We start from the raw sequence: 27,837 nt of genomic DNA, 5'->3' as shown, positions 1-27,837 counted from the left end.
AGAGCTGGAAATTGAGTTCAATCACTAGTGGCCAAGGATTCAATCAGTCACCAAATTCTTACCTATATATTGTGATCCTCCATAAAAACCCCTCAAGCAGCAATCCCCAACTTTTTTGGCACCAGGGACTGGTTTCTTGGAAGTCAGTTTTTCCACAGACAAGGGCAGGGATGGTTTTGGGATGATTCAAGCACATTACATTTATTGTGCACTTTATTTCTATTATCATTACATTATAATATAAATGAAATAATTATGCAACTCACCATAACGTAGAATCAGTGGGAGTCCTGAGCTTGTTTTCCTGCAACTAGACGGTCCCATCTGGGGGTGATGGGAGACAGTGACAGATCATCAGGCATTAGATTTTCATAAGGAGTGCGCAATCTAGATTCCTCACAAGCACAGTTCACAAGAGGGTTCACACTCCTGTGAGAATCTAATGCTGCTGCTAATCTGACAGGAGGTGGAGCTCAGGCAGTAATGCGAGCAATGGGGAGCAACTGTTAATACAGACCAAGCTTTGATTGCTCGCCTGCCACTCATCTCCTGCTCTACAGCCCAGTTCCTAACAGGCCTCAGACCAGTACCAGTCTGTAGCCCAGGGATTGGGGACACCTGCTCTAAAGGATGGAGTTCTGAGAGCTTTTGAGTTGGTGAACACATTGAGGTGCTGGAAGAGTAGCATCCCAAGCAAAAGTAAGGAAGCTCCATGCCCACCCTTCCTCCCCCTATTCACCCCATACCTTGCCCTATACAACTCTTCCAGTTGGTTGTTCCTTAGTTGTGTTACAGGAAAGTGGTCCCAATCCAGAGTCTAAAAGGGGATTCTTGGATCTCACACAAGAAACAATTCAGGGCAAGTCCACAGAGTAAAGTGAAAGCAAGTTTATTAAGAAAGTAAAGGAATAAAGAATGGCTACTCCATAGGCAGAGCAGCAGCATGGGCTGTTCAACTGTGTACATTTAAAGTTATTTCTTGATTACATGCTAAACAAGGGATGGATTATTCATGAATGTTCTGGGAAAAGGGCAGGCAATTCCCGGAACCGAGGATTCCTCCCACTTTTAGACCATATAGGGTAACTTCTGAATGCTGCCATGGCATTTATAAACTGCCATGGTGCTGATGGGAGTGTATTTTAGCATGCTAATGCTAAATTATAATGCTAAATTTAGCATTATAATTAGCATATAACGAGCAGTGAGGATGACCAGAGGTCACTTTCATTGCCATCTTGGTTTTGGCTGGCTTCTTTACTGCATCCTGTTTCATCAGCTGGGACTAGAATGCCTAAGCTCTTGGGAGTGCAGCCCAGTAGGTCTCAGCCTTTTTTCACCCAGCCCCTATTCAAGATGGAGTTTCTCTGGTTCAAATATCTCTAATAGTTGTATCCTTTATAATTTCAACTGAAGAATAACAAAGTTCATTAATTTTGAAAGGAGAGCTTTATTTCTCATAAGGCGATTGCAGCCTTCAGGCTGAAACCATCTTTGCAAAAATTGTATCAGTGAGAAAATTATGACAAGGAATGAGATCTGAGCTAACTCACCAACCCCCATCTTACCTTTCCCATAATTATTTCTGGATTATTGGGTTGAGCTAACTTCAGAAGACATAGGTTTAAATGGTAATAGGCTGTCCCCCAAACTCAACCACTTTTGTAAAGCTAAGGAGAGTCCCTCAGGCTGCGTGGAGGAGCGAAACTTGAATCCTACTAGGGGGCAGACATAAATGATTGACAGCCATTATTCCTGAGGTTAAACAACACACAACTTCCCCAATTACTACTGCAAATAACACCACTATTGTAGGACCCTAAGATTGGCCTTTTGACACATCTTTTCAGATTTTATGCATGTCTGACACCCATGGCTCCACCTGGACCCACCTGAACCTACCAATCCTCCTCCTGTGGCCCCACCCAGAAGCAATTCAGCATGCAGTAGGACAGCTTCAACAGTCTATGATTTTGTCTTGCCCAAGCAGTCAGCAGCAAGCCTAGCCACCTCCATGCTTTGAAAAACTTCTAACTTATGCTGGGCACGGTGGTGCACACCTGTAATCCAGCACTTTGGGAGTCCAAGGCGGGTGGATCATGAGGTCAGGAGTTCAAGACCAACCTGGCCAAGATGGTGAAACTCCACCTCTACTAAAAATACAAAACTTAGCTGGGCATGGTGGTGGGCGCCTGTAATCCCAGCCACTTGGGAAGCTAAGGCAGTAGAATCGATTGAACCCAAGAGGCAGAGGTTGCAGTGAGCCGAGATTGCACCATTGCACTCCAGCTTGGGCGACAGAGTGAGACTCTATCTCAGAAAAAACAAAAACAAAACTTCTAACTTATGAGCTTTGAAGGAGAATGACTTGAATACGAACTCCATCTCCTACATGGCATGACTAGTTTTGTGTCTGTCAATGAAGAGAGTCAAACTCTAAAATATTTGAAAAGATTTATTCTGAGCCAAATATGAGTGACCAATGGCCTATGTCATTGCCCTTAGGAGATCCTGAGGACATGTGCCCAAGGTAATCAGGGCACAGCTTGGTTTTATACATTTTAGGAAGACATGAGACATCAATCAATGCATGTAAGATGTACATTGGTTTGGTTCAGAAAGGTGGCACAACTCAAAGTGGGAGCTTCCAGGTCATAGGTGGATAAGAGACAAAAGGTTGCATTCTTTTGGGTCTTTGATCAGCCGTTCACTGAATACATAATTTATATATGGTGGTGGGGTAGAGGAATAGTCATTTGGTTAGCAGCAGCAAATCCATACAGGTTTGCAGCAACCTTAATTTTTGCCTCCTTAGAAGAAAGAATTCAACTGAGGGGAAAAGGCAAATAGAGAGATTGAGGCAAGTTTCAGAGCAGGAGAGAAAGTTTATTAAAAAGTTTTAGAGCAAGAACAAGGGGAAGTGAAGTACTTAAATGTACTTTATATTCTTTTTTTTTTTTTTTTTTTTTGAGACCGAGTCTTGCTCTGTCACCTAGGCTGGAGTGCTGTGGCACAATCTCAGCTCACTGCAAGCTCTGCCTCCCTGGTTCACACCATTCTCCTGCCTCAGCCTCTGCAGCAGCTGGGACTACAGGTGCATGCCGCCACACCCAGCTAATTTTTTTGTATTTTTAGTAAAGACAGGGTTTCACCGTGTTAGCCAGAATGGTCTTGATCTCTTGACCTCGTGATCTGCCCACCTTGGCCTCTCAATGTACTTTATATTTTTGACCTTGAAAGAGGGCGAAGAGGGTAACTGAAGAGATTCAAGTGCATGGTTTAACCTTTGACTTGGGGTTTGCAAGTTGGCATGCTTCTGGGGTCTTTTGTTATTTCTCTCCTGTTTCTTCCCTTGGGTTGGGCAGTCCATGTGTGCAGCGGTCTGCCAGCACTTGGGAGGGGCTGCATGCTCAGCGTCTTTACTGAAATTGTGCACATGCTCACTTGAGGCATTGTTTCCCTACCAGTTGAGTGTTCCTAGAGGAAGTTCATATACCAGTTCAACTCTGCCATTTTGCCTCTTAGTGCACATGCTTGAGCCCACTTGCCCAACTCCTGAGATCTTACTTGGAAATTGCTGATTACCAATTTCAGGTATTTCTACTGGGAGATGGCCCTTGCCTGGCATTGGCTTCAACCAATGATCATTTTGGGGACAGTTTAACAACTGCCTGACCATCACCTGATGGTCGCCTAGTAGGAGAGGGGTCTCCTCTCCTGCCCTGTTCATGTCTGACTAACTACCTACTCTAACAATTTATGCCTTAGTCTGTCTCAGTGAATCTGCAGTTTTACGTGAACCATAGGGCAGAGGAAGCAACCAGATAGGCATTTGTCTCAGGCAAGCAGAGTTATGACTTTCTGTCCCATGCTGGTAAAGACAAGCTATCAGTTTATGTTGCTAGGGTAAAATTCAACAGAACTGTTTTTAGGGTAAAGATCTTGAGGCCCACAAGGAATTTCCTTGTGGGCAAATTGTGAAGGAGGTATGTAGCTTTTTCTTTTTTTTTTTTTTAAATCTTTGTAGCTATGTTATTTAGGAATAAAATGGGAGCAGGTTTGCCTGATGCAGTTCCCAGCTTGACTTTTCCCTTTGGCTTAGTGGTTTAGGGGTCCCAAGATTTATTTTCCTTTCACGTGTCTATTAAAATTTTCTCTACCACAATGCCATGGTCTTTGTGCAGTGGGCGGGAAAAAACCCTCGGGCAGTTACAAAGCTAGCCATTCTGATAAGCTGGAAAGCATAGCCTCCAACCAGAAGCCACAGGCACTTTGTGGGAGGGAACACTAAGACAAAAATTTTTGCTGAATGAGGTGTCCAAATATACATATTTGATAAACTATAGGAGGAGTCATGAATATTCATGAAAGGGAAAATATGCACATGTGCAATTGAGCCATGTGCAATTTAGCCTTGTGCCTTTTCATGAATCGTATGTACAAAAGACGGTGGTGTTAGCGTGATCCATGGATGGAGTTTTTGGCCTTCTCTTATCAAAAGGTGAAGTACAGGACATGAAAACCCACACTGCCCTTCCTCTGTGATTGGGCCAAAACTGGTCTGGGAATAGAGATCAGTTTTTAGAAAGGGTTGCGTTGTGAAACTGGCCAGCTGTCACGTTGAAACTGCAAAGAGGGAGGGGGAGTTGAGCGGTGGCCTCAGATGATTGGCTAAAGGCAATAAAGGAATGTGTCCTCTGTTTCTTGTTTTCCAAAGAAGCTTTCTGCTTACTCCTTAGGAAAGAATTCTGATTAAAGATTAATAAGGAAGGGATGTGTCTGACTTTTCATCCCATCATGATCGGGCACTCAGTTCTTAAGGTTTCACTGGGATCCCCGTGGCCAAGAGGGGATATGGAAAAATCCTAAGCCCTCATGGGCTTAGGATTTTATTTTTATTTCTCAGAGGTTGTCTCCAGATGGAGACACACTGAGTTTGAAAAATTAACTTTTAGTTGCTAGAGAGACCTTGTGATGTCAGATGTCGGACTCTTTAAGGCTGATGATTTTCCAGGCTGATGTGCATATTTTTTGAGTAGGTCAATTAAAACTCTAAGCCTGACAAAATAAAAAGGGCCTGGGAAAGCATTTCTTGTCCCTTGGACTTGGACTGTGGCTCTCTGACCCTAAAGTATCTCGGTTTTGTTGCTGTAGGAAGAAAAGCAGCTGGCTCCTTTGAAATCCAGAATTCACATATTCTAATTGCCTGTTCTGACTTTAAGCTGAAACCTGTGGCTGCCTGCTGTTAGGTCGTTTCAGCCTTAGTTTGTGCTGTGCTGAACCGAAAGCAGACATAGGCTCAGTGGACAGAACTCCGATTCTGGGATCCTTGCAAATCACTGCTCTGTGGAGCCCTAATTTATCAAATCATCATGGATACTTTTTGGATTTTTCTGGATTATTTGGATTTCTCTCTGATTAGGCCATCTGAAATCCAGTTGCTGATTGCATATTTGTGATTGTAGAAGAGGAAAAAACATTCTGTGCATTAAAGATTTTTATTGAGACAGGATTTCTGCTCTGTTCCCCAGGCTGGAGTGCAGTGGCACGATCACAGCTGACTGTAGCCTCGACTTCCTGGGCTCAAGCCATCTTCCTACCTCAGCCTCCTGAGTAGCTGGGACTACAGGCATGTGCCACTACACCTCGCTAATTTTTGTATTTTTTATAGAGACATGGTTTTGTCATGGTGCCCAGGCTGGTCTCAAACTCCTGGGCTCAAGTGATCCGCCCACCTCAGCCTCCCAAAGTTCTGGGATTACAGGCGTGAGCCACTGTGCCTGGCTCAGCAAACATGATTTCCTCTTCCTATCTTACATTCGTAGGTTGGGGCCCTATTGAAACAGGAATTAAAAGAAATTAAAGAGTGTGTAAGCAACAACTCCGTTGTATGTAAGAAAATCCCCCTGAGAAACAGAAAGAACTGGAGTCCTTTAAAAAATTAACTGCCTGTTTTTCTGTGGCTAGTGAGCCTTATCTCTCCTCCCGTCCCAGGCATTGTGAAGACCCTGTTTCCTTAGCTGTGCAGCAGCAAGGTCACTAGACAGATAAACTCAAGTCACAAAACATGCTTTTCCTTAAAAAGTAAGAAATGATATAATGCATGTCTCAATTGAATAACTGCCTTTGTTTCTCTCTTCTGTAGTATGCTTCCCCCTGCACAGATCTCCCCCCCACCCAAGAAATGCTTAAAAGGTAACTTCACTCTTTGTTCGGGGCTCAGTCCTTTAGATATTAATCCGACTGGGCTGGTGCACCTAAATAATTAATAAATATCATATCCTCCTGAACCCCATCGTTCTTTCTAATTCCTTAAAGATTCCACAACACTGCAAATTAGACTGACATGAGACAGATTAACAAGAGAAAAACAGGCAGATGTTTATTAACACATACATAGTGCATACACACTGGAGAACTCAATGAGCAAGTGGAAGAAGTGGCTAGAAATTGGGGCTTATTGAGCATCTTAACATACATTTTTAGAGAAGTGGCCAGATAAAAAAGAAGGAGCTTTGAGTCTGAGGGTGTCAAATTGCGCAAAGACAAATATTTGGGGGAACTAATGGTAGATGAGGGCTAGTTATTAAGATTTGTTTGTGTAGACTTTGTCCAGTGATAAGGTTGTTATCCCCTTTCTTGAATGGAAGTAGGGGTTGGGGATACCATCGCAAGAGACATTTATGTTCTGCTTTCAGGCAGATAGAAGTAGGGCAGACAGCTCATCCTGTCTAAAGGGAACATTCAATTCCCTTTAGCTCAAAATAATTCTTATGTCAAAATGGCATGTTTTGGGGTGGCATAGTCCGAGCCCCTTCATGATACAGAGGCTAACTGCATTTCTGATTTATAATCCCCGTTGAAAGCTGTAAGTTGGAGGAGGACACATCACAGGGAGTGTGACCCCTCCACCCACTCCTGACAGATTGGACTCTTCCCATCTTGAGACTATCTCATTGCTGTTGACTTGCTGTTTTCAACTTTCCCAATTAGTTTCAATCTGTGAAAATAGACTGACAGCCTGAATCTGCATCTTTCACCTTTGTTTTAACACACACACACCTTAGTAAGGTAGGGGAAGGACACATTTTCCCCTATACCTTTTGAGGGCTTGATAATTGAATCTATGAAATAAACTGAAAACTGGCAGATTAACAGGACAAAAGGTATACAAACTCATTATGTGCATGGGGCATGATACGAAAGGAAAGTTAACGCCCCAAACCCAGGGAGATCTAGAAGCTATGTACCTTCTTCTTAAAGGAGAGGGGAGGGGAGATGTAGGCAACTTAGCGGGAGTAAATTGTTTTGGTGAAAAATGAATGAGCCCTCAGAAGAATATGTGACAGCCTGTGACAAAGTCTGTCTGGACACGGGGTCAGCCTCCAGTATCCTCTCCAGTGATCCCAATTTAATCTTCCCTGGTTGATAAGATTCCCTGGGAAGGGATTCATGACATCTGAGTTCCTTTTGGAGGGTCTATCTTTATGCAAATAAAGGGAGCTCAGAGAAAGTCCTGTCTTGCATTTGCTGTTTCTCAAGCACCTTCAGTTTTAAGTCCAAAGCGGTATATTTTGGGATGGCATTTCCTGACCTTCAGAAGTTTGATTATTAAATGCAATTGACCCCAGAAAAGGATTATTAATTTCTAGGCTCACTGTATAATTTGGATGAAAGAGGTGGGAGTTTATGCTAGCCAATTTTTTAAGTTTTTGAAAATTCAGGATTTCATTCTGGACATAAGACGGAGCAGGGACTCCTTCTTAGTGGCCTGCCAGGACCCCCACGCAAGCATGGAAGTAAAGGAACATCTGAAGTTCCTTCAAGGGAAATTCCAGGCACTAGCTGGCCCTAAGAAGTAAGTTTGCAAGCTGATAAACAAGAAGGTAATAATAGCTTAAAACAATAGCCAAGGAAGTTAGAGTCAGGTGATGTTTGGTTCTCTATAGAAACTAAAAATAGGGTCTTCAGTGTGAGTTGCATGATTCTCCTTGTGTGGGAACCTGCAAACAAATGCCCTCCTTTCTCTTGTTGCAAAACCCCAGTGTGGGTGTTTAGCTTTGCTGGGCTGGGCAAGTGGACCCCAGTTTGGTTCAGTAACAGACAATATGAGCATGATATCTCTTTATGCTTAAATTGCATGCAAATGTTTTTTGGTGAAAGTCCTTTCGTCCTTTTTGTATACACTTTTTCCAGTTGAAAAATCTGCATGAGAATGAGTTATAATTTTTAAAAATATGATATGATTGCTGAATAGGACCTCTGACTTTTTCATAGCAATGAAAAAAATAGAAACTCAGACCCCCAGGGAGGCATAAAGGAGAGGAAGTCATTACCAATCTTTTTGTTTTTCAGAACTGTTCCTGGAAGCTTTCCCTTCTGTCTGACAGAAATCTTCCCACGCTGTCTTTCCAAACTCCTACTTAATGCTTTGAATTCAGACTGCTGAGTCTCTGAGCACACCAGACAACACTGGGGGTGGAGGTGGGGATCCACTCCGGAACTTGCCATCCAGAAAACCTCAGGTGTCATCCTCACTCCTGTGTTGGAACTGATAGCTTGAAGGCAGTTCCTCTGAAACCAAGGACTTCAGTGAATTTTTTGGACTGGAATGGAAACCTTATGTGCTAGGCCCCACCGTGGAAGGCCGCGGCATGGAAGGCCGCTTGGTGGGGGTTGTTAACCTGTACTGCCTAAGGCATGTCCTGCTTGGGCTGCCATGCATGTCCTCTGGGATTGTGCTTTGTGTCTGTGTGTACCTGACTATCATGACACTGTCTCAGCCCAGGAAGATGTTCAGGTCCACTTTACTTTCCTGGCCTGAGTTGTGATGTGCCACCAGGTAAAAAGTTTAATATAGACATGTACAGAGGAAGCTACCTGGACTTCTAAGATAGACCTTTATAATTAAGCAGATTTGTTGAAGCTGGCTAAATTCAGGATCCTTAAAAGAGGGTAAATACTGAGTGTATTGGAAAAAACTGGGATCAATCCTGACAGAGATCCTACAAATAATACTTTTACTATATTTTGCCTTGCTAAGGACTAAGGGGATGGACCATGCAGAGTTAGCAGGGCAAGTTTGAGACTGTTATCTTTAGAAAGACTTGCTTGAAAGGCTGGCCCTTGGCTAACATCAGGGAACTTGGATTTTTGGAGTTTTCTAGCTATTCTATAGCTGATATGGTTGGCTTACTATGCTAAGACTGTTTATGCAAATGATGGAGTTTATGCTAACACTTGCTTCCCTTCTCGAAGCCTGGAATTTTGGTACATGCTAGGCAGAGGGTGTGTACATGATCAGTCCCCAGTAAAACCCTTGGGCACACAGTCTAACTGGCTTCACACGTGTTGTCACAGTTTGATGCTGGAGGAATTAAGCACAACCTGATGACTCTACCAGCACTCTTGGAAACCTATACCTGATTTTCTTTGGACTTGGCCCCATACACTTTTTGTCTGTGCTAATTTTGCTCTGTATACTTTTGTTACAACAAGTCTTAGCTGTGAGTATGACCATATGTTGAATCCTGCTCATCTTTCTGGTCATCAAATCTAGGGGTAGTCTTGGAGACCCTGATGTCAACTTCCAAGAATTCTCATTAGAAAAAAGACAAAGCAGCAATCTATTAGAAGATAACAGCTACCTCTGATTAGACCAAAGGAGAGAAAAGACAGGCTAAGGTTGACTGAGTGTGACTCTTTCTCCAACCTACGCAATTTCCTATGAGGATTTCCCTTAGTAAGACTTTCCTTCCACACAATAGCTGCCCCCAGATTCCTCAACCATCCTGCACGTGGCTGGGGATGTTGCATAATTCTTGGGCATACCTAGGACAACTGTCCATCCCCTGGTGGATCTTGGTTCAGGATTTTGTGGCCAGTATGTTCCACAGAAATCAGAAGAAAAGAGGTACAAGGTCATCAAAAACTCTTCTGTTTATTACATCAGACTGGAGTCAATGTCTTTCCCTTTATAATCGTGAGGAAGCTCAGGAGGGTTGTGTAATGATATTTGTCAGGGAATCAAGGGAAGAGAATATTCTAACAGGAACCACCCCAACCTTTATGCTTTATGAGATATTCATATAAGGGGGCACTGGCAAAGAGAAAATCATTTTATTCATCAAACTCTGGTTGAGCAGAGCTTGTGTTGCAAGGTGAATTATGACATTGTGAACAAAGGTCATTTTGGGGAAGATCCCAGGTTGGATGTTGAACTAGAAGAAAAATATTAGTGGTACAGTTGGTAAAATTTGAACAGGACTTGTAGATTAATTGATTATATATTGTCAATGTTAATTTCCTGTCTAAAAGATGATTCTATGGTTATGTAAGGTGTTAACATGATGGGAAGCTGCATAAAGGGTATATGGGAACTCTGGGCACCATTTTTACAACTTTAAGTCTAAAATCATTTCAAATAAAAAGGCATTAAAAAGTCAAATTCTAGGCTGACAATTATTTTCTCTTGGCCTTTTGAAACTGTTTCCCACTGTGTTTTGGTTGCTATTGAGAAGTCCAAGCTTAACCTAATACCAATTCCTTCAGAGATATTTCTTTTGTTTTTTTGTGGTTTTAAAAATCTTTCTGCCTCAAAGGCACTTAAACGGTACCACTATGTTTTTAGATGACATCTGCTTGGGTGATCTTTTTGGAATTCATGTATTTGAGGATTAGCATTTTTCATTAATTCCAAAAATTTCGGTCATCGTCTCTTCAACTATTGCCTTTGCTCCATTCTCTTTTATTTGTCCTTCTGCAACTCAGATCACGTGTATTTTAACTTCCTCACTTTGTTGTCCACATCCCTGAATATCTCTGTCGATTTTCCATCTCATTGTTTTTCTATGCTGCATTCTGAGTAGTTTCTTCAAATCTGTCTTCTAAATCAATAAATGCTTTTCAGCTATGTATAAACTACTTTTCAACAAATCCTTTGAGTTTTTAATTTCTATTATGTTAGTTTTTTTATTTCCAAGTTTTGTTTGGTTCTTCTGCAAATATGCCTAATCAAATTTAATACACTATTGCTCCTTTATTTATTTATTTATTTTTTTGAGACAGAGTCTCGACCTGTCACCCAGGCTGGAGTGCAGTGGCACGATCTCAGCTCACTGCAACTTTTGTCTTCTGTGTTCAAGAGACTCTCCTGCCTCAGCCTCTCAAGTAGCTGGGATTACAAGCACACATCACCACACCTGGATAATTTTGTATTTTTAGTGGAGATGGGTTTTCACCATGTTGGCCAGGCTGGTCTTGAACTCCTGACCTCGGGCAATCTGCTCACCTCGGCTTCCCAAAGTGCTGGGATTACAGGCGTGAGCCACCACGCCTGGCCTGTTCCTTTGTTAAAACTTAATTTTTTCTTTCAATATCTTGAAATTTACTAAATACATTAATACATTTTTTTTTTTTTTTTTTTTTTTTGAGATAGAGTTACTCTGTTGCCCAGGCTGGAGTGCAGTGGTGTGATCTCAGTTCGCTGCAACCTCCATCTCCTAGATTTAAGACATTCTTCTGCCTTAGCTTCCCAAGTGACTGGGATTACAGATGCATGCCACCACGCCTGGCTAATTTTTGTATTTTTAGTAGAAACTGGATTCTACCATCTGGCCAGGCTGGTGTCTAACTCCTGACCTCAGTGATACACCTGCCTCGGCCTCCCAAAATGTACTAAATACATTCTTTTATATTCTATATTCAATTGCAATATCTGCAGTTTTGTTGCTCTGGCTTATAGTTTACTATCTGGTAACTTTTGCACATTGTGGCTTATTTATTTGTGTGTATTCTTTGATTTTGTATTATGACCTAATATTCCTTGGAACTTTATCAAACTTGAAAATTCTTTGGGAGCTATGTAAGAAATATTTCCTTTTGAGGGGTGTTTTTATTTGCTTTTGTTAGGTGCATGGGAGCATTACCAAGCCAGAATTGCTTAAAATGAAATTTTCTACCTGAGGTTTTTTTTTTTTTTTTTGCCACATAGTGAGAATTTCAGACTGAAACAATCATGCTTCTCTGCTTAAGATTAGAAATTATCAATGACTTTTTTCCTCCCTGCTTTACTTAGGGCCAAAGCCAAAAACAGGCATGTGTAGTGCCATCATTTAGGTCTGCAAGGAGTTTGTTCTCCAGTTTAACCTCTGAATGGGTCCTGATTTTATGTGACTTCTATGATACAATGTACCATGTGCAGGCCCCAGACTTTGTCTTCTATCTCCTTCATAATGTAAGGTAGGCCACCAGAAAGTGATGTAGATCACCAACACAAATGCACACATGCTTATTCTGGTGGATTTTCACTTTCCTGACATTTCTGGACTTCAGGGAATTCCTTACTCTCTTTTAAATGCAGTTATGCATTTAAAAAATATGTTTTGCAGATTATATAGCATTTTTCATTGTGATACACAGGCTTTTTGTTCTGTGTGTATCTGGTCTACCATAATGCTTGTAAGGAAACACATTTAATCTTCTGTGAGGTATAATTTATTATTCCCAGGTTTTCTATAGGAATGTCTTAGGGTCACAGAGTTTAAGTGATTTTTCCCAACACTGTAGAGATCCTAAGTGATGAAGATGAGGTTGAAATAGGTCTAAACCCAAGGCCAAGACACCTTCAAAAGATTAATAAAATTTGTCAAATGATACTTGGACTAACTCCTGTCTGAATTAAGCTAGAAATTGATATAAGTTCTTTAATTCAGTTAGGAAGATCCCAAATCAGAAACAAATCATAATAAAAATTGAGATCAGGAAGTTTCCTGAGTGTAGCTCCTCATATCACTGTCCCACACATAAGTACTGCCCTATACGGCAATCAGGAAGCCCCAGGAATGCTTGCTAGGGTCAGGCCCTGCTCCTCTAAGTTAGTTGAAAACTCCCTCCCTCAGTGACTGCTCTCATACTTCATTGTAGCTGTTGGCTCTCAGAACATGATACCCAAAGTATAGCGCCTTGGCGTGCTGAGTACTTTGAACTGAAAGACATTGGAAGGGCCTCCGAAGAAAGATCTCTTTGACCTCCTCCTGCCCTCCTGTCTTTCATGCTTCTTTCTCCCCTGGAGTGAACCGTGGAAATTAGAATTCCTCTTCCGCAAGACAGATCATAGAAACTAGAAGCCCTCTCCCCAAAGCAAGCCATAAAACTTAGGAAGGTCACTCTCTCCCTTCTCCCTTCTCATTTGAAGTCCCTTATTCCAGAGGAATCCTGCTCCATACTTGCAAAGAAGAAATGCTACACAGAGAGTCCAAGAAGAATTTGAACACACTCCCTCCTTCACCCCCAGTCTATAACCATAAGATCATACTCTTGTCCAAACACATATCTACACAGCTGCCCTTAGGTTCTTCATGGAACCTAAGCACAAAACCAGTTTTCCTTGGATCTTTGGGTCTTCATTTCTGAAGGCTCTCATATCACATAAAACTTTGATTAAGTAAATTTGTTTCGCTTTTCTCTTGTTAACTTATCTTTTGTTATAGGAGTGTCAGCCATGACTCTTACAATGAGTGATGAGAGGTATTACCTCCTTTACCCCTACATGCTCTTGGAGCTGATCATCACAGTTTGTAATTTTTCTACCTTCCATTCCTGCTTCTGTGTATTTTGATAAATTTTTGCAGGTCACTAGACTTCCCATGGCAGAATACTTCCTGCTTCTCACCAGCCCTTAAGCCAATCCAAGGAAAACAAAAGAACATCATAGTGCTTTATATGACAAGATTACAAAAGCAGCATCCAGTGGCAGAATGCCTGACTGCTCCTGGACACAGCCAATAGCCGACTTCAGTGCTCCCCATCCCTGCTTGTCAGTGATTAGTCTAAATTGTTATCACAAGCCCAGTCTGACCAATGAGTGTGAGTGAGGGGCCATTTTGATTGTCAGCTCCTGATTCTGCAGAAAACCTGAAACTGAGCTGTACAAAGATGCTGATGAGGGACTGCAGCATGCAATTCACTTCACCAGCAGTCGCTAACTAAGGTCTGATCTCTTTTCTAACCACACCTGGAAGATGGGATGCTGGACCCAGGGTATGCATAGAAAATGGGAGTCATTAGGAAAGCAGCTTTGCTTGCTTTAACCCAGGAATTGTGTTTCCGGTATGCTGTTTCCTTTTAGACAATTGCCCTAAATCTTCTCTTGTTTAAGGAGCAGGAGGATAGGGGAGATTATTTCTGCTCTCAGCAAAAGTCTTAGAACCAGGGTCTCCTCGTTTGTAAGGAAGCAAGTAGGTCCCTGGACCTGAGCTGGGATACGATTTGTGATCAGCCAGGCAAGAGTTAAGAGTGGAAGTCTGTGCTCTCTGCCCATCTTATAATATCTTAAGGGTGATCATCTGTGGTATTCTTGAGTGATATATCCCATTCCATCTAGCATTTCAAAAGAATTATTGTATAAATGATGACAGGCAGAGGACACTTGACATGGGAATGCTGGACCTATTGGATGTTTACTCATTAGCTGCAGTCACCGCACATTAGCTTTTTTTAATAAAAAGTAAAAATTTAGTTGACATGTAAAAATTGTACATATTTATGGTGTACAGCATGTTTTAATATCTGTATACATTGTAGAATGGTTAAATCAAATTATTTAGCATATGCATTACCTCAGCTACTTACCTTTCTTTTTGTAGTGAGAACACAAAATCTACTCTCTCAGCAATTTTCAAGTATGCAACATATCATTATTAACTATAGTCACCATGATGTACTATGTTAGCCTCTTAATATGGTATAATGCTTTGGCAAAACTCAAAATCCCTAGCAGGTCTGGATCTTTGAGTTTGGAAATGGTCCAAGGTGTATATACTATGTCTGTGAATACCAGAGGGCAACTGTTTGTGGGTTCCTGGTGTAGGGTCTAAATTCTAAATTCAGAGAGATGAACTCCTTTGGGGCCACAGTCTTTCTGCCACTTATGAACCTACAAGCAAGTTTCTGGATGTTAAATCATCTAGGGAATCATTTCAGAATTTATTTCAAATATTACATTAATTCCTAGGGGATAAGGAATTTAAAAGGAAAGTGTTCAAATTATCATCTTACACATTTATACACTTTTACCTTTCTGTTGACACCCTTGTCACTAGATATTACATTCATGAATGAATTAAAAATGAACTGCAGATGAAAATCTTAAAAGTGCAGGGAGACTATACCCTTGTGTTTAAGAGACCCTTGCTGTACAGGTCTGACTTTAACCTGAACAAAATGGAGCTCACCATGTCACACGCTGGCAGTTTGAAAGGGACTGCTGTAGACCTGGATGGATCTCTGCCCTTTTGGCCAGCCTCATAGTGGTGTCCCTCACACTCTGTCAGGGAGCCATTTGCCCAGGTATTCCTGGGCTCATAGCAACCCTGTCAACAGCAGCAGCTGCTAACTGGGCACGGGGCTTAGCTGGGGCTCCTAGGCTGGAAAGAGAATCATAGTTCCTACAATGTAACGATAAGCTGGCTGCACGGGGAGGGTGTTCATTCTGAGGGAGGGGCTCAAATGGACATGTTGAGAATTGTACAGTGTGGCTTAGCAATTACCCACTGTTCCTAGTAGGAGAAACTTTGGGAATTAATGTTACTGTCATAGTCCCATACACAAACCACACAATTACTTCTATTCTAACAGAGTTGAAATGTATGGATTTATTGTAGCATTACTATCAAGAATACACATTGATTACAGTATTGCTATCAAGAATACATATAAATACAAGGCTGAAGCCATAAGTGAGACAAGAGATACTCCAGGGTTAGTCAAAAGTTAATCTTTGAGGTCCAGAAGGCTAGATGAAAATGAGATGAGACTGCAAATTTTGTTGTTAGGCAGTCACCAATTATGACTCTTGGCAGGAAGGGCTGGAATGAGGGTTATATGGTGAACTGAATGAAAACTCAGAACTAATCAGCAACATGTGGGCCTGAAGCATTTATTGCTACCAGTGATTAGTTATCAGACCTTCTGACTACATAACTTTAATTAACTATAATGAACATGCGAAACAATTCTTTAAAAATGTACTTTAAAGCAACATGCAAAACTTCCCTGCTCAGCAACCCCAAGCTGGGGCCCCCTGTCTTCCTATCTTCCTACCCTTCACAACCATCATTTTAGGCTTCTGATGCTCTGTTTTCCTCCTCTGTCTCAATTCAGTTACTCTGAGTTAGAGACGAGCTCTCTAGGATTGGAGCTGACTGTGTCCTGGCCCATTTCCTCACTGCCATCCTCAAGCTCAGATGCTGACAGGAAAAAACTGCCTATGCCTGAAGGGGCATTCCTTAGCAGGCGGCCCAGTTCCTTCTCATAACATTTGACTGCTTGCAGCAGATCTCCATTCTGCTTATGAATTAATCCTTGATGATACCAATAATTCGGTGCATTTTGTGGAAGCAGATTTTCAGATACATTCTGTGGTTGGTCTTTGATCTCTTCCTTCTCAGTTGATTTTTTGCTTATGGACAAACCCTCTAAACCACGTTGGAGAGCAGTGTCTTCAGACTTCCCGTTATATTTCTGAAGGTTGCAATAGTGCTGATGGGATTGTCGCTTCTCAGCATCAGGGTCTTCCTTACTGAATGGTGTCTGATAACATTCTGCCTCCAGGAACTCAGCAAGATCGGAGTACGCATCCAGAGGATTCAGTCCCTTCTCAAGAGCTTTATTCGAATAGTCCATAGCATATTGCTTTAGTGCTTCAATCTTCTCTTTATTTCCACTAGCTTCAGATTCTCCTGTATTCTGCATTTGCCTTACTTTTGCCTTGTAGCAGCACCCAATCTGGTGATAGAGGTAGCCATTGTTTGGTGTGGATTCCAATGCCCGTTGAAACAGTTCAATAGCTTTGTCTAGGTTACCTTTTCTTCTGTAAAATTTGGCTGCACTGCGGAGGACATCTGTTTGGCAAGGAGCCTTTTCCAAGGCTTCTTCAACCAACTGCTCTCCTTCGGCTTCTTTATTCATCTTCTGCAGTTTGAGGCCCAAGAGAACCTTGACATACTGGTTATCAGGACTCAGCTCAATGGCCTGTTTCAAAACATCAGTAGAGAACTGTTTCTCTGGGTTATTATCCAGATGGTACATCGCAATTGCCAGTCCAGAGGAGAATTCTGGGTTGTTAGGTTTTTCTTCCAGAGCCTTCTCAAAACACACCTTCGCCCTTTCATTTCTTCCACACTTCAGTTGTGTCCACCCTTCCTCACAGTCAAGTTCAGGATACTCAATACTGTATGGATTTGAAAATTTCTTGCAGGTTTGTTTTACCTTGTCTACATAAATCTGAGCATCTGAGAGTCTGCCCAAGTGATAGTAGACCCAGGCGTAGTTTCCCCAAGTGACTAGACTTCTGATTTCTGCTTGGTCAGCATGCTCTTGCTGGATTAACTCTTCAGCTTGCCGTAAGCATTCCAGGGCTGCCTCGTTTTTACCATCTAGGTGTTTTATGTAGGCCAACAAGTTGTACATTGTAGCTTTGAACTCAGTATTTAAAAATTCAATCTGGTTACACACTCTGTCTTCCAGATCCCTTGAGACACTTTCTTCCTTGAATAAGTTCCAGGTGAAATGGCATTTCAGTTGTGGAAGGATTTGCTCCAGGGAATTCTTGGTGACCTCACTGTGGAGAAAATAAACATGGTCACTGTGATGTACACTGCCAAGCACTGCACCCTGTGATCATTAATTTTATATGTCAATTGAACTGGGCCACAGGATGCCCAGATATGTGGTCCAACATTATTTCTAGGTGTGTATGTGATGTTGTTTCTGGAAGACATGAACCTGTGAATTAGTGGACTGAGTAGAGCAGATTGCTCTCCCCAGGATGGGTGGGCGTCTCCATTCTGTTGTGGGCGTTTTGTTTTTGTTTTTGTTTTTTTATTTTTTGAGACGGAGTCTGGCTCTGTGGCCCAGGCTGGAGTGCAGTGGCCGGATCTCAGCTCACTGCAAGCTCCGCCTCCTGGGTTCACGCCATTCTCCTGCCTCAGCCCCCCAAGTAGCTGGGACTACAGGCGCCCGCCATCTCGCCCGGCTAGTTTTTTGTATTTTTTTAGTAGAGACGGGGTTTCACCGAGTTAGCCAGGATGGTCTCGATCTCCTGACCTCGTGATCTGCCCGTCTCGGCCTCCCAAAGTGCTGGGATTACAGGCTTGAGCCACCGCGCCCGGCCTGTTGTGGGCGTTAATAGAACAAAAAGGCAGAGGAAGGGAGAATTCTCCCTCTGCCCGACTGCTTGAGTGTTGCGGGAAGTCAGGAACCCCGAACGGAGGGACCAGCTGAAGCCGCGGCAGAAGAACATAAATTGTGAAGATTTCATGGACATTTATTAGTTCCCCAAATTAATACTTTTATAATTTCTTACACCTGTCTTTACTGTAATCTCTGAACATAAATTGTGAAGATTTCATGGACACTTATCACTTCCCCAATGAATATCCTTGTGATTTCCTATACCTGTCTTTACTTATCTCTTAATCCCGTCATCTTCTTTGTAAGCTGAGGAGGATGAATGTCGCCTCAGGACCCTGTGATTGTGTCAACTGCACAAATTGTTTGAAGAGCATGTGTTTGAATATGAAATGTGGGCGTCTTTAAAAAAGAACAGGATAACAGCGATGTTCAGGGAACAAGAGAGGTAACTTTGAACTGGCCGCCGGTGATCCGGACGGAACAGAGCTATATTCCTCCTCTTTCATAAGCAAATAGGAGAAATATCCCTGAATTCTTTTTCTCAGCAAGGAACATCCCCAAGAAAGAGAATGCACCCTGAAAGTAGGCCTAGAGACGACCCCTTTTTAAGGTGTCCTGTCTTTTATGGTTGAAGCCAATGGGATGAAATAAGCCCCGGTCTCCTAGGATGGGAAAATTCCTACCTAATAAATTCTGGTCAGACAGGTTACCAGCTCTCAAACCCTGTTTCCTGATAAGATGTTATCAATGACAATGCATGCCCGAAACTTCATTAGTAATTCTAATTTCACCTCATCCGGTGGTCCTGTGATCTCGTCCTGCCTCCATTTGCTTTGTGATATTTTATTACCTTGTGAAGTATGTGATCTCTGTGACCCATACCCCATTCGTGAACTCCCTCCCCTTTTGAAAATTGCCAATAAAAACTTGCTGGTTTTACGGCTCAGGGAACATCACGGATCCTGCCGACATGTGACGTCTCCCCCAGACACCCAGCTTTAAATTTCTCTCTTTCCCTTTATTTCTCAACCCAGCCGAGACACTTAGGAAATAGAAAAGAACCCATGTTAAACATCGGGAGTGGGTTCTCCCGATACTTGAGCTAGGACATTGATCTTTTTCTGCCCTTGGACTAGACTTGGACTAGAACTTTCACCATTGGCTTGCCTGGTTCTCAGGCTTTTAGACTTGGACTGGGACTACACTATCAATTTTCCTTGGTCTCCAGCTTGCAGACAACAGATTATGGGATTTACCAGTCTCCATAATCAGGTGAACCAATTCCTCATAATAAATCTCTTTATATATAGATGTTCCTTGACTTATGATGGGGTTACATCCTGATAAACTCATCATAAATTGAAAACATTGTAAGTAAAAAGATGCATTTCCTTCTTTCCTTGCTTCCTTCCTTTTCTTGTAGAGACAGGGTCTCACTATATTGCCCAGAGTGGTCTCAAACTTCTGGTCTCAAGCAATCCTTCTGCCTTGACATCCCAAAGTGTTGGGATTACAGGTGTGAGCCACCACACCTGGCCCTAGGGGTTTTCAATTTGGCTTCACCTGGGGATTCTAACTACCCTGTATGAAGGACTACAAGTCAAAAGTCAAGTTAGCAATTATTTAAAAAATGAATACCAAGAGTAAGTTATAATGATGATAATTGAACAACTCTGCTTATGTCTGTTATGCCACTAAATCATAATAAAGTCATGGAAACAAGAGTTAACTTTGCAGATGGGTGAATTAGGAAGGTTAGAAGGAGAAAGGAGAGAAAGGGTGAGTCTCAGATCAATAGAATGTATCTGCAAATTTGTAGGTACATATAGGTGCCTGAAAATAATAGCTGAACACTCTAGTGATTAATAGAGAGTATACAGTGGACCTGCAGAATGACAAGAGACATTGGTTGTGTTTACCTCAACGAAACCAGAAATCACCTTGCAACTCTGATGACACTATCTCTCTCTCTCTCTCTTTTTTTTTTTTTTTTTGGAGGGCAGAGGGCTTCGACATATCAATGCACCAGGGATCTTACTAAACTAAATTTTAAGCACTTATAGCTCAAGATTCTCCCTCTAAGATGAAATATATTTCCACCCTGTCATGTATCAGCTTCAGAAGGTATCAATTGCTCAAGAAAGTGTTGGACAAGCCGAAAAGCACACTGAACATTTCTGGACTTGTGAAAGAGCTCTGAATATGGATCTCTCAGGGATATTCCATCCCCACCAATGCTTTACCAATGCCAGAGTTGGCCAGGCTGAGACATTTAATGATAACATGGAGCTATTTATTCAGGAAGATAGCCAACCACTCATATGACTTTATGATTATAAAACGCACTGAAAATTGGAATTCAGGTCCCTTGATTCTCTTGATTTTTCCTAAACCTTACTCCCTAAAGTTTCCAATTTGATGAGGTATTTGATACCTGCTCTCTCCTTGAAGTAAAATTTGGAGCAAAATATATTGGACTGGAAGCCCTAAGACCTTGATAAGAAGAAACATGAACCCTAGAGCCAGAGGTCAGGAGGTTTGCATTATAATACTATTGCCCTCTTAAAACAAATACTCCATTTGCCAAGGTTTCCTCACTTAATAATTTCTCATATGCGTTTTTGAAAGTTATTCTGAATACTTCTTATATGTATAAATAAGTTAGTTAATAGCAATTAATGCAGATATTTAAAGAAATACAAGCAGGCAGGTGGGATGATGACTACAGTCACTTGGTAAAGAAAGCTAGGTGGCCGGGTGCAGTGGCTCACGCTTGTAATCCCAACATTTTGGGAGGCTGGGAGGGGATTGGATCATGAGGTCAGGAGTTCGAGACCAGCCTGGCTAACATGATGAAACCCCGTCTCTATTAAAAATACAAAAATTAGCCGGGCGTGGTGGCGGGCGCCTGTAATCCCAGTTACTCAGGAAGCTGAGGCAGGAAAATTGCTTGAAACCGGAAGGCGGAGGTTGCAGTGAGCCGAGATCGGGCCACTGCACTCCAGCCTGGGCGAAAGAGCAAAACTCCGTCTCAAAAAAAAAAAAAAAAAAAAAAAAAAAAAAGCTAGGTTCAGATGAAATGTGGGGAGTAAAATGCCAGTCCTACCTGGATGGTCTGCATCTAGTAGAAGACCTTAGGGAGATAGGATTCCCTCGGGTGCAGAAAGAGATTTCCCATGACACCGGATTGCAGACATGAAATTTCGCTTACTAAAGCAGTTAAAGTTAGTGCTGCTAGTCCTCAGGAAATCCCCAGAATCAACATAGTTACAGTCTCTCACCTAACCCAGATCGTGATCGCCTGTCTTGCTCACAGACTCCAGGGTAGATACCACATCTCCTTCCCAGTCAAAGCCATTACTAGAGTAGAATCTTGAAATTTTCAGAAAGTGGCCATCTTGAAGTGGTAAGAGTGGGGATTTCCCCACTCTTGTCTGCACATGTGCAGCTTGTCCCGCACATGTGCTGGTTATGCTCCAACTGACTACGTGAAGGAACCCCAGCAGACCTATGCTCAGTTGGTTGGTCAGAACAGGCCCTATCCAAGGAGTCCCTCACTTTAGAAAGCAAGTGAAGGAACTCTCCAGAGCTGGGCTTCTCAACCTTTAATGTACTTATGGACGCAAACACCTGGGAATCTTTTTAAAATGCAGATCTGGATTCAGATAAGCTGGGATGTTGCCTGTCTTAGAACTTCCGGGGGGATCTCAGATTCAGACCACACTGTGAGCAGCAAGGCTCTGGGAAGACTTCCGTTTTTAGCAGTGATTTCCAGTCCCCAGTTTCCCATACTTAAAATACCCCTTAAACAGGCAAGCTTTGCTTCATTTTTATTTTTGTTTTTTTGTAGGTCTCACTTTGTTGCCAAGACTGGTCTCGACCTCCTGGTCTCAAACAATCCTCCTGCCTCCGCCTCCCAAAGTGCCGGGATTACAGGCTTAGCCACTGTGCCCAGGCACAAGCTTTGCTTTATTTCAACGTTCTTCCCACCCCTCCCCACTCCTGACTCTTGGGGTTTCCTCCTTCAGATGTACACACATACAACGCAGGAAGCCTTGTATGCATTTAAGGAAGAGAGGATTTGGAGATGGACATTTCTTCTATAAGCCATTCAGTGTGCCTATGAAGTACTTGTGGTCCTCTTTAAATATGTGTTTGTTTCTGGACCTTATTTCTGTTTTACTCAATCAGGATTTCAGAATGCAGTACCTAGAAATTTGCATTCTATCATAAGACTCAGGTTGATATGATTCATGCCACTCGCAAACCACAGTTTGAGAGACTGCAAGCAACACTTCCTCCCTGTTCGTTGATCACATGGGAGGCTTAGCAGGTCACTAGACCTCCTAGAGGACAACTCAGGTAGACATATCCCCCAATTATGAAAAAGTGCATTTCAAGGTAAAAGTGACCTCAACATAAATTGGAATTTCGCAGTGCTGAATTAATCATTGACACATTTGCTGAGAAGCAAGCATAGTTTTAAAATAACCACAATCACAACAAAACCCACAAACCTCTGACTTAGGCTTTCTAAATATAAGAAACAAAAGATGAACCCGGACCTCCAGTAACTTCCTTCCAGGCCTCAACTTTCACTGACCCGATTTTGCCTGAAAGGATATGAGCACGAGCTCTCTAGGATCTCTCAATATGCCCCGTCCCTTCCCAGCTCCCAGCTCCCCTTTCCCTGCGTCCTTTGGCTGCCTGACTCTATACATCACAAAAAGCTACAGAAATAAAAATGCACAAATGGGTAAGGCAGATCTATGCTTGAATTAGATAAACGCATATTTCATCCCTAAGCAAATACTGAAATAGCGTAAGTCAGCAAGTTGTACCTAAGAAATTCTGTTTCCTATCAGAGAAGCAGGGACTATTTACCTCATGATGGCTGTTTCCCTGCAGTTCTGAAAAGCTGGGGTCCCAGTTGATTTTGTTTTTAGCTTATTGATTCCAAGCAAATGCTGAAGAGGTTTCTAACCAGGCTGCTGTTAGGTCTGTGCTTTTATGAAAGGCGAAAGGAAAGTGAAACTGATGGAACCCTATCAAGATCCTTCTTGAAGGGAAACTGAAACAGAATCTGTAAGAACTGAGCTGACTCGTGCCAGGAATATGTTCCAGACAGATTTGGAAAACTGTAGTTTGAAAGTTGTAAAAATGCACTGTAAAAAGAAAATAAAATTTTAAAAGCTTCCAAATGTATTATGTCAAGAGGCAAAGTTAAGCCCTGAAAACTGACTCACGTAATGTGACTGGCTTTTTTTCTCAGGTGCATGACTGTTGCTCCCTGACCTGTGTGGTGAGAGGTTACACATTAACCAGACTCACAAGTCTCACTGCAACTTCTCCCTCTTGGGTTCAAGTGATTCTCCTGCCTCAGCCTCCTGAGTAGCTAGGATTACAGGCATGCACCACCATGCCTGGATAATTTTTGTATTTTTAGTAGAGGCAGGGTTTCACCATGTTGGTCAGGCTGGTCTCGAACTCCTGACCTCGTGACCTGCCCGCCTCAGCCTCCCAAAGTGCTGGGATTATAGCCGTGCACCACCGTGCCCGGCCTCAGACAACCTAGTCTTTATTAAAACCTAGACCTCATGTTATGGAAACAGAGACCCTTCTGATTGTTACTTTTTTTTTTTTTTTTTTTTGGAGACAGGATCTCACTCTGTCATCCAGGCTGGAGTGCAGTAGTATGATCTCAGCTTACTGCAACCTCTGCCTCCCAGGCTCAAGCGATCCTCCCACCTCAGCCTCTCCAGTCGATGAGACTATAGGCACATGCTACCACGCCTGGTTGATTTTTGTATTTTTAGTAGAAATGGGGTCTCACTATGTTGCCCAGGCTGGTCTCCAACTCCTGAGCTCAAGCATCTGCCCTCCTCTTCCTCCCAAAGTGTTGGACTTATGGGCGTGAGCCACTGTGGCCAGCCATGTTACCTCTTTGCAAAAGAATATTAAGCAATTCCCTTGGACTGTAATCAATAGTAGCCAATCAAATTGTATATCTGTATGTTTCCTCTGTATGGAAGATGTTGGCCAGGCACGGTGGCTCATGCCTGTAATCCCAGCATTTTGGGAGGCCAAGGTGGGTGCATCACTTAAGGTTAGGAATTCAAGACCAACCTTACCAACATGGCAAAACCCCATCTCTACTAAAATACAAAAAATTAACCAGGCGTAGTGGTGTGCTCCTATAGTCCCAGCTACTTGGGAGGCTGGGTGGAAGAATCCCTTGAACCCAGGAGTCTGAGGCTGCAGTGAGCCATGACTGGGCCACTGCACTCCAGCCTGGGTGACAGAGTAAGACTCTGTCTCAAAAACAACAACAACAACAGAAGCTGTCATTCTGTTCAACACCTCTGTCTTTGCCTATGTAAACAGTCCTCATTTTTCTCTACACTGGGAATGTTGTTCACCATTCTTGGGTGTAGCTCTACTCCTGGGATTGCCGCCCTCAACTTTTTGCTGGAATAAACTCTTTTAACTGGATCCTGAGCCTTCTGATTATTGTATGTTGACAGTACTAATTATATGGTCCTACTCCCCGAGATTCTGGTGCAATGAATCTGATGTGAGCTTAGAAACCTGTGTTTTCACAAGTGCCTTGGAAATTCAGTGGCAGGAGCTCCTGTACCACATTCTGAGAAGTGCTGCTGTAGACGTATTTTTAAAAGCAGCTTTCCCCTTTATTTGTGGAGCTAATGTGGTGAATTAAGAAGCATTATCAGACAAGCTTGAGTGAAGGGAAAAAAACCACAGGACACCTGGATTTCAGTGACCTCTTTACTTAGTTCTGGGATATTTCTTGAGTCACATCACTGAACCTCATTCTTTTATCCTTAAAACGCCCTGGGATGAATTTCCTTTTTCCCTCCATCCAATTGATAGAAAATTATGCCCTGGGGAGAACCACTTTCACCCTTCTCCAAGATCTGGGTTCAGCTCTTATGGCTTTGACCACTCTAAGGGGTGGGTAACCATCAAAGACTGGCCCAATCTCTCCAGATAGGAGGCCCATCCCTGGCCCCCTCTTTAAAGTGAGCATAGTTGAAAGCATTACGATCTTTCACCTTTTGACCATGGGGCATAGAGTCAGATGATCAGCATTAGAGTTTGGCGCCTCCATTAATGACTCTGCTCTGACACCTGCTCTCTACCTGATGTCTTGGGCAAGTAATTTGCCCTTCTAAGCCCCATTTTGGTCATCTAGAAAATGAGGCTAATAATGGAAATAATAGCTCTTACTTCTAGGGCTGTTGGAAGGGTGATATGAGGTCATGCATAAAAAGCGTTTAACACAGTGCCCACTAACTACAGATCACAAAGAAATGTTACCACCATGATTGCTGGTATTAATATATTTGTGTTATAATTTTAAGTGAATTTGTGAGTGTGTAAAGGGGGCAACAGAGTTCCTCGGTGGATGGGGCAGAGGAGGATGCCCATCAGCTGGCATGTGCCAGCGAGTTCTCCAGGTGATTTTCCCATTTGGAAATTTTTAGCACTGCTGGAGAGGAGCAGCCCAACCTCTTCCTGTTCCTACAGCCTCTGGAAATAGGAGCACCTTGATGTGAACCTGAGTCCAGCATAGTTCAGAGAGTCCCCCTCAGACCTCCTCAGGTTAGTGGCTATAGACACACCTAAAGACAGGACCCTGCAAAACCTTTCCTGCAAGCTGCTTACTAAGATGCTGGGTAGTGCCTGGCTTCTGGTCAACCCCACTCACACAGACACAATTGACATCGCTCTTGACCAGGAACTTATTCTATATAAAAGGGTTAGCCTGAGGTATTTGGCAGTGAAATGTGAATTCCTCTTACCCATTTCATCCCCAAACATGACATTGCAGAGCATCTTCAAGTCCTTGGGGCAGAGGGTAGGGAATCCAGTTTTCCTTTTCTGTCCCCCTAAATGGTTGATGGGGTCTTCCCTCCCTGGCAATCACTTCCTCACTCCTTCCCTGGAGATGCTTGGTGGGAAAGGCATCCTTTTCTCTTAGTTCTCCCTGACGTGCTATCCCCTGAAGAACTCCAGGAGGTCAACATATATATTTAAAAATCAAGTTTACTGAGATTATACTTTATATACAATAAGATGCACCCATTTTCAGTGTATAGTCTGATGAGTTTTGATAAATGTTTATGCTTATGTATCCACCACCACTACCTCCCTATAGACTATTCCTATGATTCCAAAAGATTCTTTTGGGAGCCTTCCTACTCAATCCCCGCCATCTCCAGGCAACCACTGATTTGCTTTCCATCATTAGAGATTAGAACAGTTTTAGATAAGAGATTAGGTCATTACACTTTTGAGGAGAAATTCTTTTCTGCTGCTGACCAGCATTCACTACATCAATAAAAATAAGTGCTAAACTTTGGGTTTGTTTTTATATAAGAAATGACAAAAACGCTCCTTTGTAAGAATTGTTTCTTGCACTTCCCACCTTAAAGTAATGCAACGTTTCAGGGCAAAATTGCCCTCTTCATGAGTGGGTCTGCGGTATTGATTATATCTTTCACAGTATCTGTTGAAAATAAATTCCTCCTTTTAAAATTACAAGAAAAAACGCCTGTGACTTAATCTTTTCAAGCAAAATGACAGTAACAGAAAAGCCCCAGAAGAGTAATTCCCTTAGGTCTACCCTTGAATCGCAAAGTTTGTGGCTGAGTGAAATACACTGCTCCTGCCAAGCCTTCCTCTCATCACAGGGAATAGCTGCACGCAGGGAGGAAACATGAGCTGATGCATTCCCCACTCTGCCTCCCCCACATATAGTTCCATAGGGAACAGTTCCAGAAACTTAAGGAGCCTGTGTATACACCAAAAAAAGCCACAGGGAAAAAAACCCTCAAACATCTTATAAATGCTCAGACTGATAAAGACATATTGAATCTATAAACATCAGGACAATTCAGGAATGTGCCTGCACAGTAAGAAGCTCAACTTACAATTTGCACTCAATAACAAGCATGATTCTGCATTTTTATTTCACTGACCTCATGACTGCTCTCTGCGTCTCTGCTGTTCCAAAAAGCTGGTAACCAGGCTGATTTGTTCTTCAGAAATCTTCCTGTCTGCCTCAACTAAATACTGAAGGAACTACATAAAGGGGTGGGAGAGTAGGGCACGCATCAGCTGATGTTTTGAGTAATTGCTCTTAGGGGAAGGAAGAGGAAACTGGAAAGTGAAACTAATTTAAAATCGTCAGGAGGAGGAAAATGAAACCTAACAGCTTGAGACCTGCAACGGGTGAGCCAGAGTACATTGTTCAAAACCATGACTAAAATTTGTTTGAGAGAATGTGGAAGTATTCCTAATGTAAATCAAAAAATTAAATTCTAAGGCCATACTCACCAACCACGTGACTGGACCCCTGCTTTTGGCCAAGGGCATTCCAAAGTTAACCTGAAAATTGATGGGAAGGGGAAGCTGGATATACCTCATTACACCCTTTTTCCTTTTAGAATTACTAATAGAACACACTCTTTTTTTTTTTTTTTTTTTTTTGAGACAGGGTCTTACTTTGTTGCCCAGGCTGGAATGCAGTGGCATGATCTCAGCTTACTGCAACCTCTGCCTTCTGGGTTCAAGTGATTCTTTTGCCTCAGCCTCCCGAGTAGCTGGGATTAGAGGCGCCCA

At 42.5% G+C, this 27,837-nt stretch overlaps 1 protein-coding gene across 2 annotated transcripts; it reads right to left on the bottom strand.

The window, feature by feature from the left end:
- Positions 1 to 15,630: 15,630 nt before the first annotated feature.
- On the bottom strand, positions 15,631 to 27,439 carry IFIT3 (interferon induced protein with tetratricopeptide repeats 3). 2 transcript variants are annotated; one of them, XM_050805731.1, is made up of 2 exons: positions 27,195 to 27,439; positions 15,631 to 17,620 (listed from the first exon to the last, which is right to left on the bottom strand). In XM_050805731.1, the coding sequence occupies exons 1-2, from the start codon at positions 27,197 to 27,199 to the stop codon at positions 16,162 to 16,164; spliced, it is 1,464 nt and encodes a 487-aa protein (XP_050661688.1). In that variant the 5' UTR covers positions 27,200 to 27,439; the 3' UTR covers positions 15,631 to 16,161. The 2 variants fall into 2 exon arrangements, with proteins under 2 accessions (XP_050661688.1, XP_050661689.1); XM_050805732.1 differs by lacking the exon at positions 27,195 to 27,439 and adding an exon at positions 18,172 to 18,721 and having other exon boundaries at positions 15,631 to 17,846.
- Positions 27,440 to 27,837: the final 398 nt, after the last annotated feature.

Source organism: Macaca thibetana, chromosome 9 (genome assembly GCF_024542745.1).
Source record: "Macaca thibetana thibetana isolate TM-01 chromosome 9, ASM2454274v1, whole genome shotgun sequence".
In the NCBI taxonomy this organism is placed as follows: domain Eukaryota; kingdom Metazoa; phylum Chordata; class Mammalia; order Primates; family Cercopithecidae; genus Macaca; species Macaca thibetana.
Note: the sequence above shows the minus strand (reverse complement) of the source record. Positions and strands in the feature narration are given on the sequence as shown.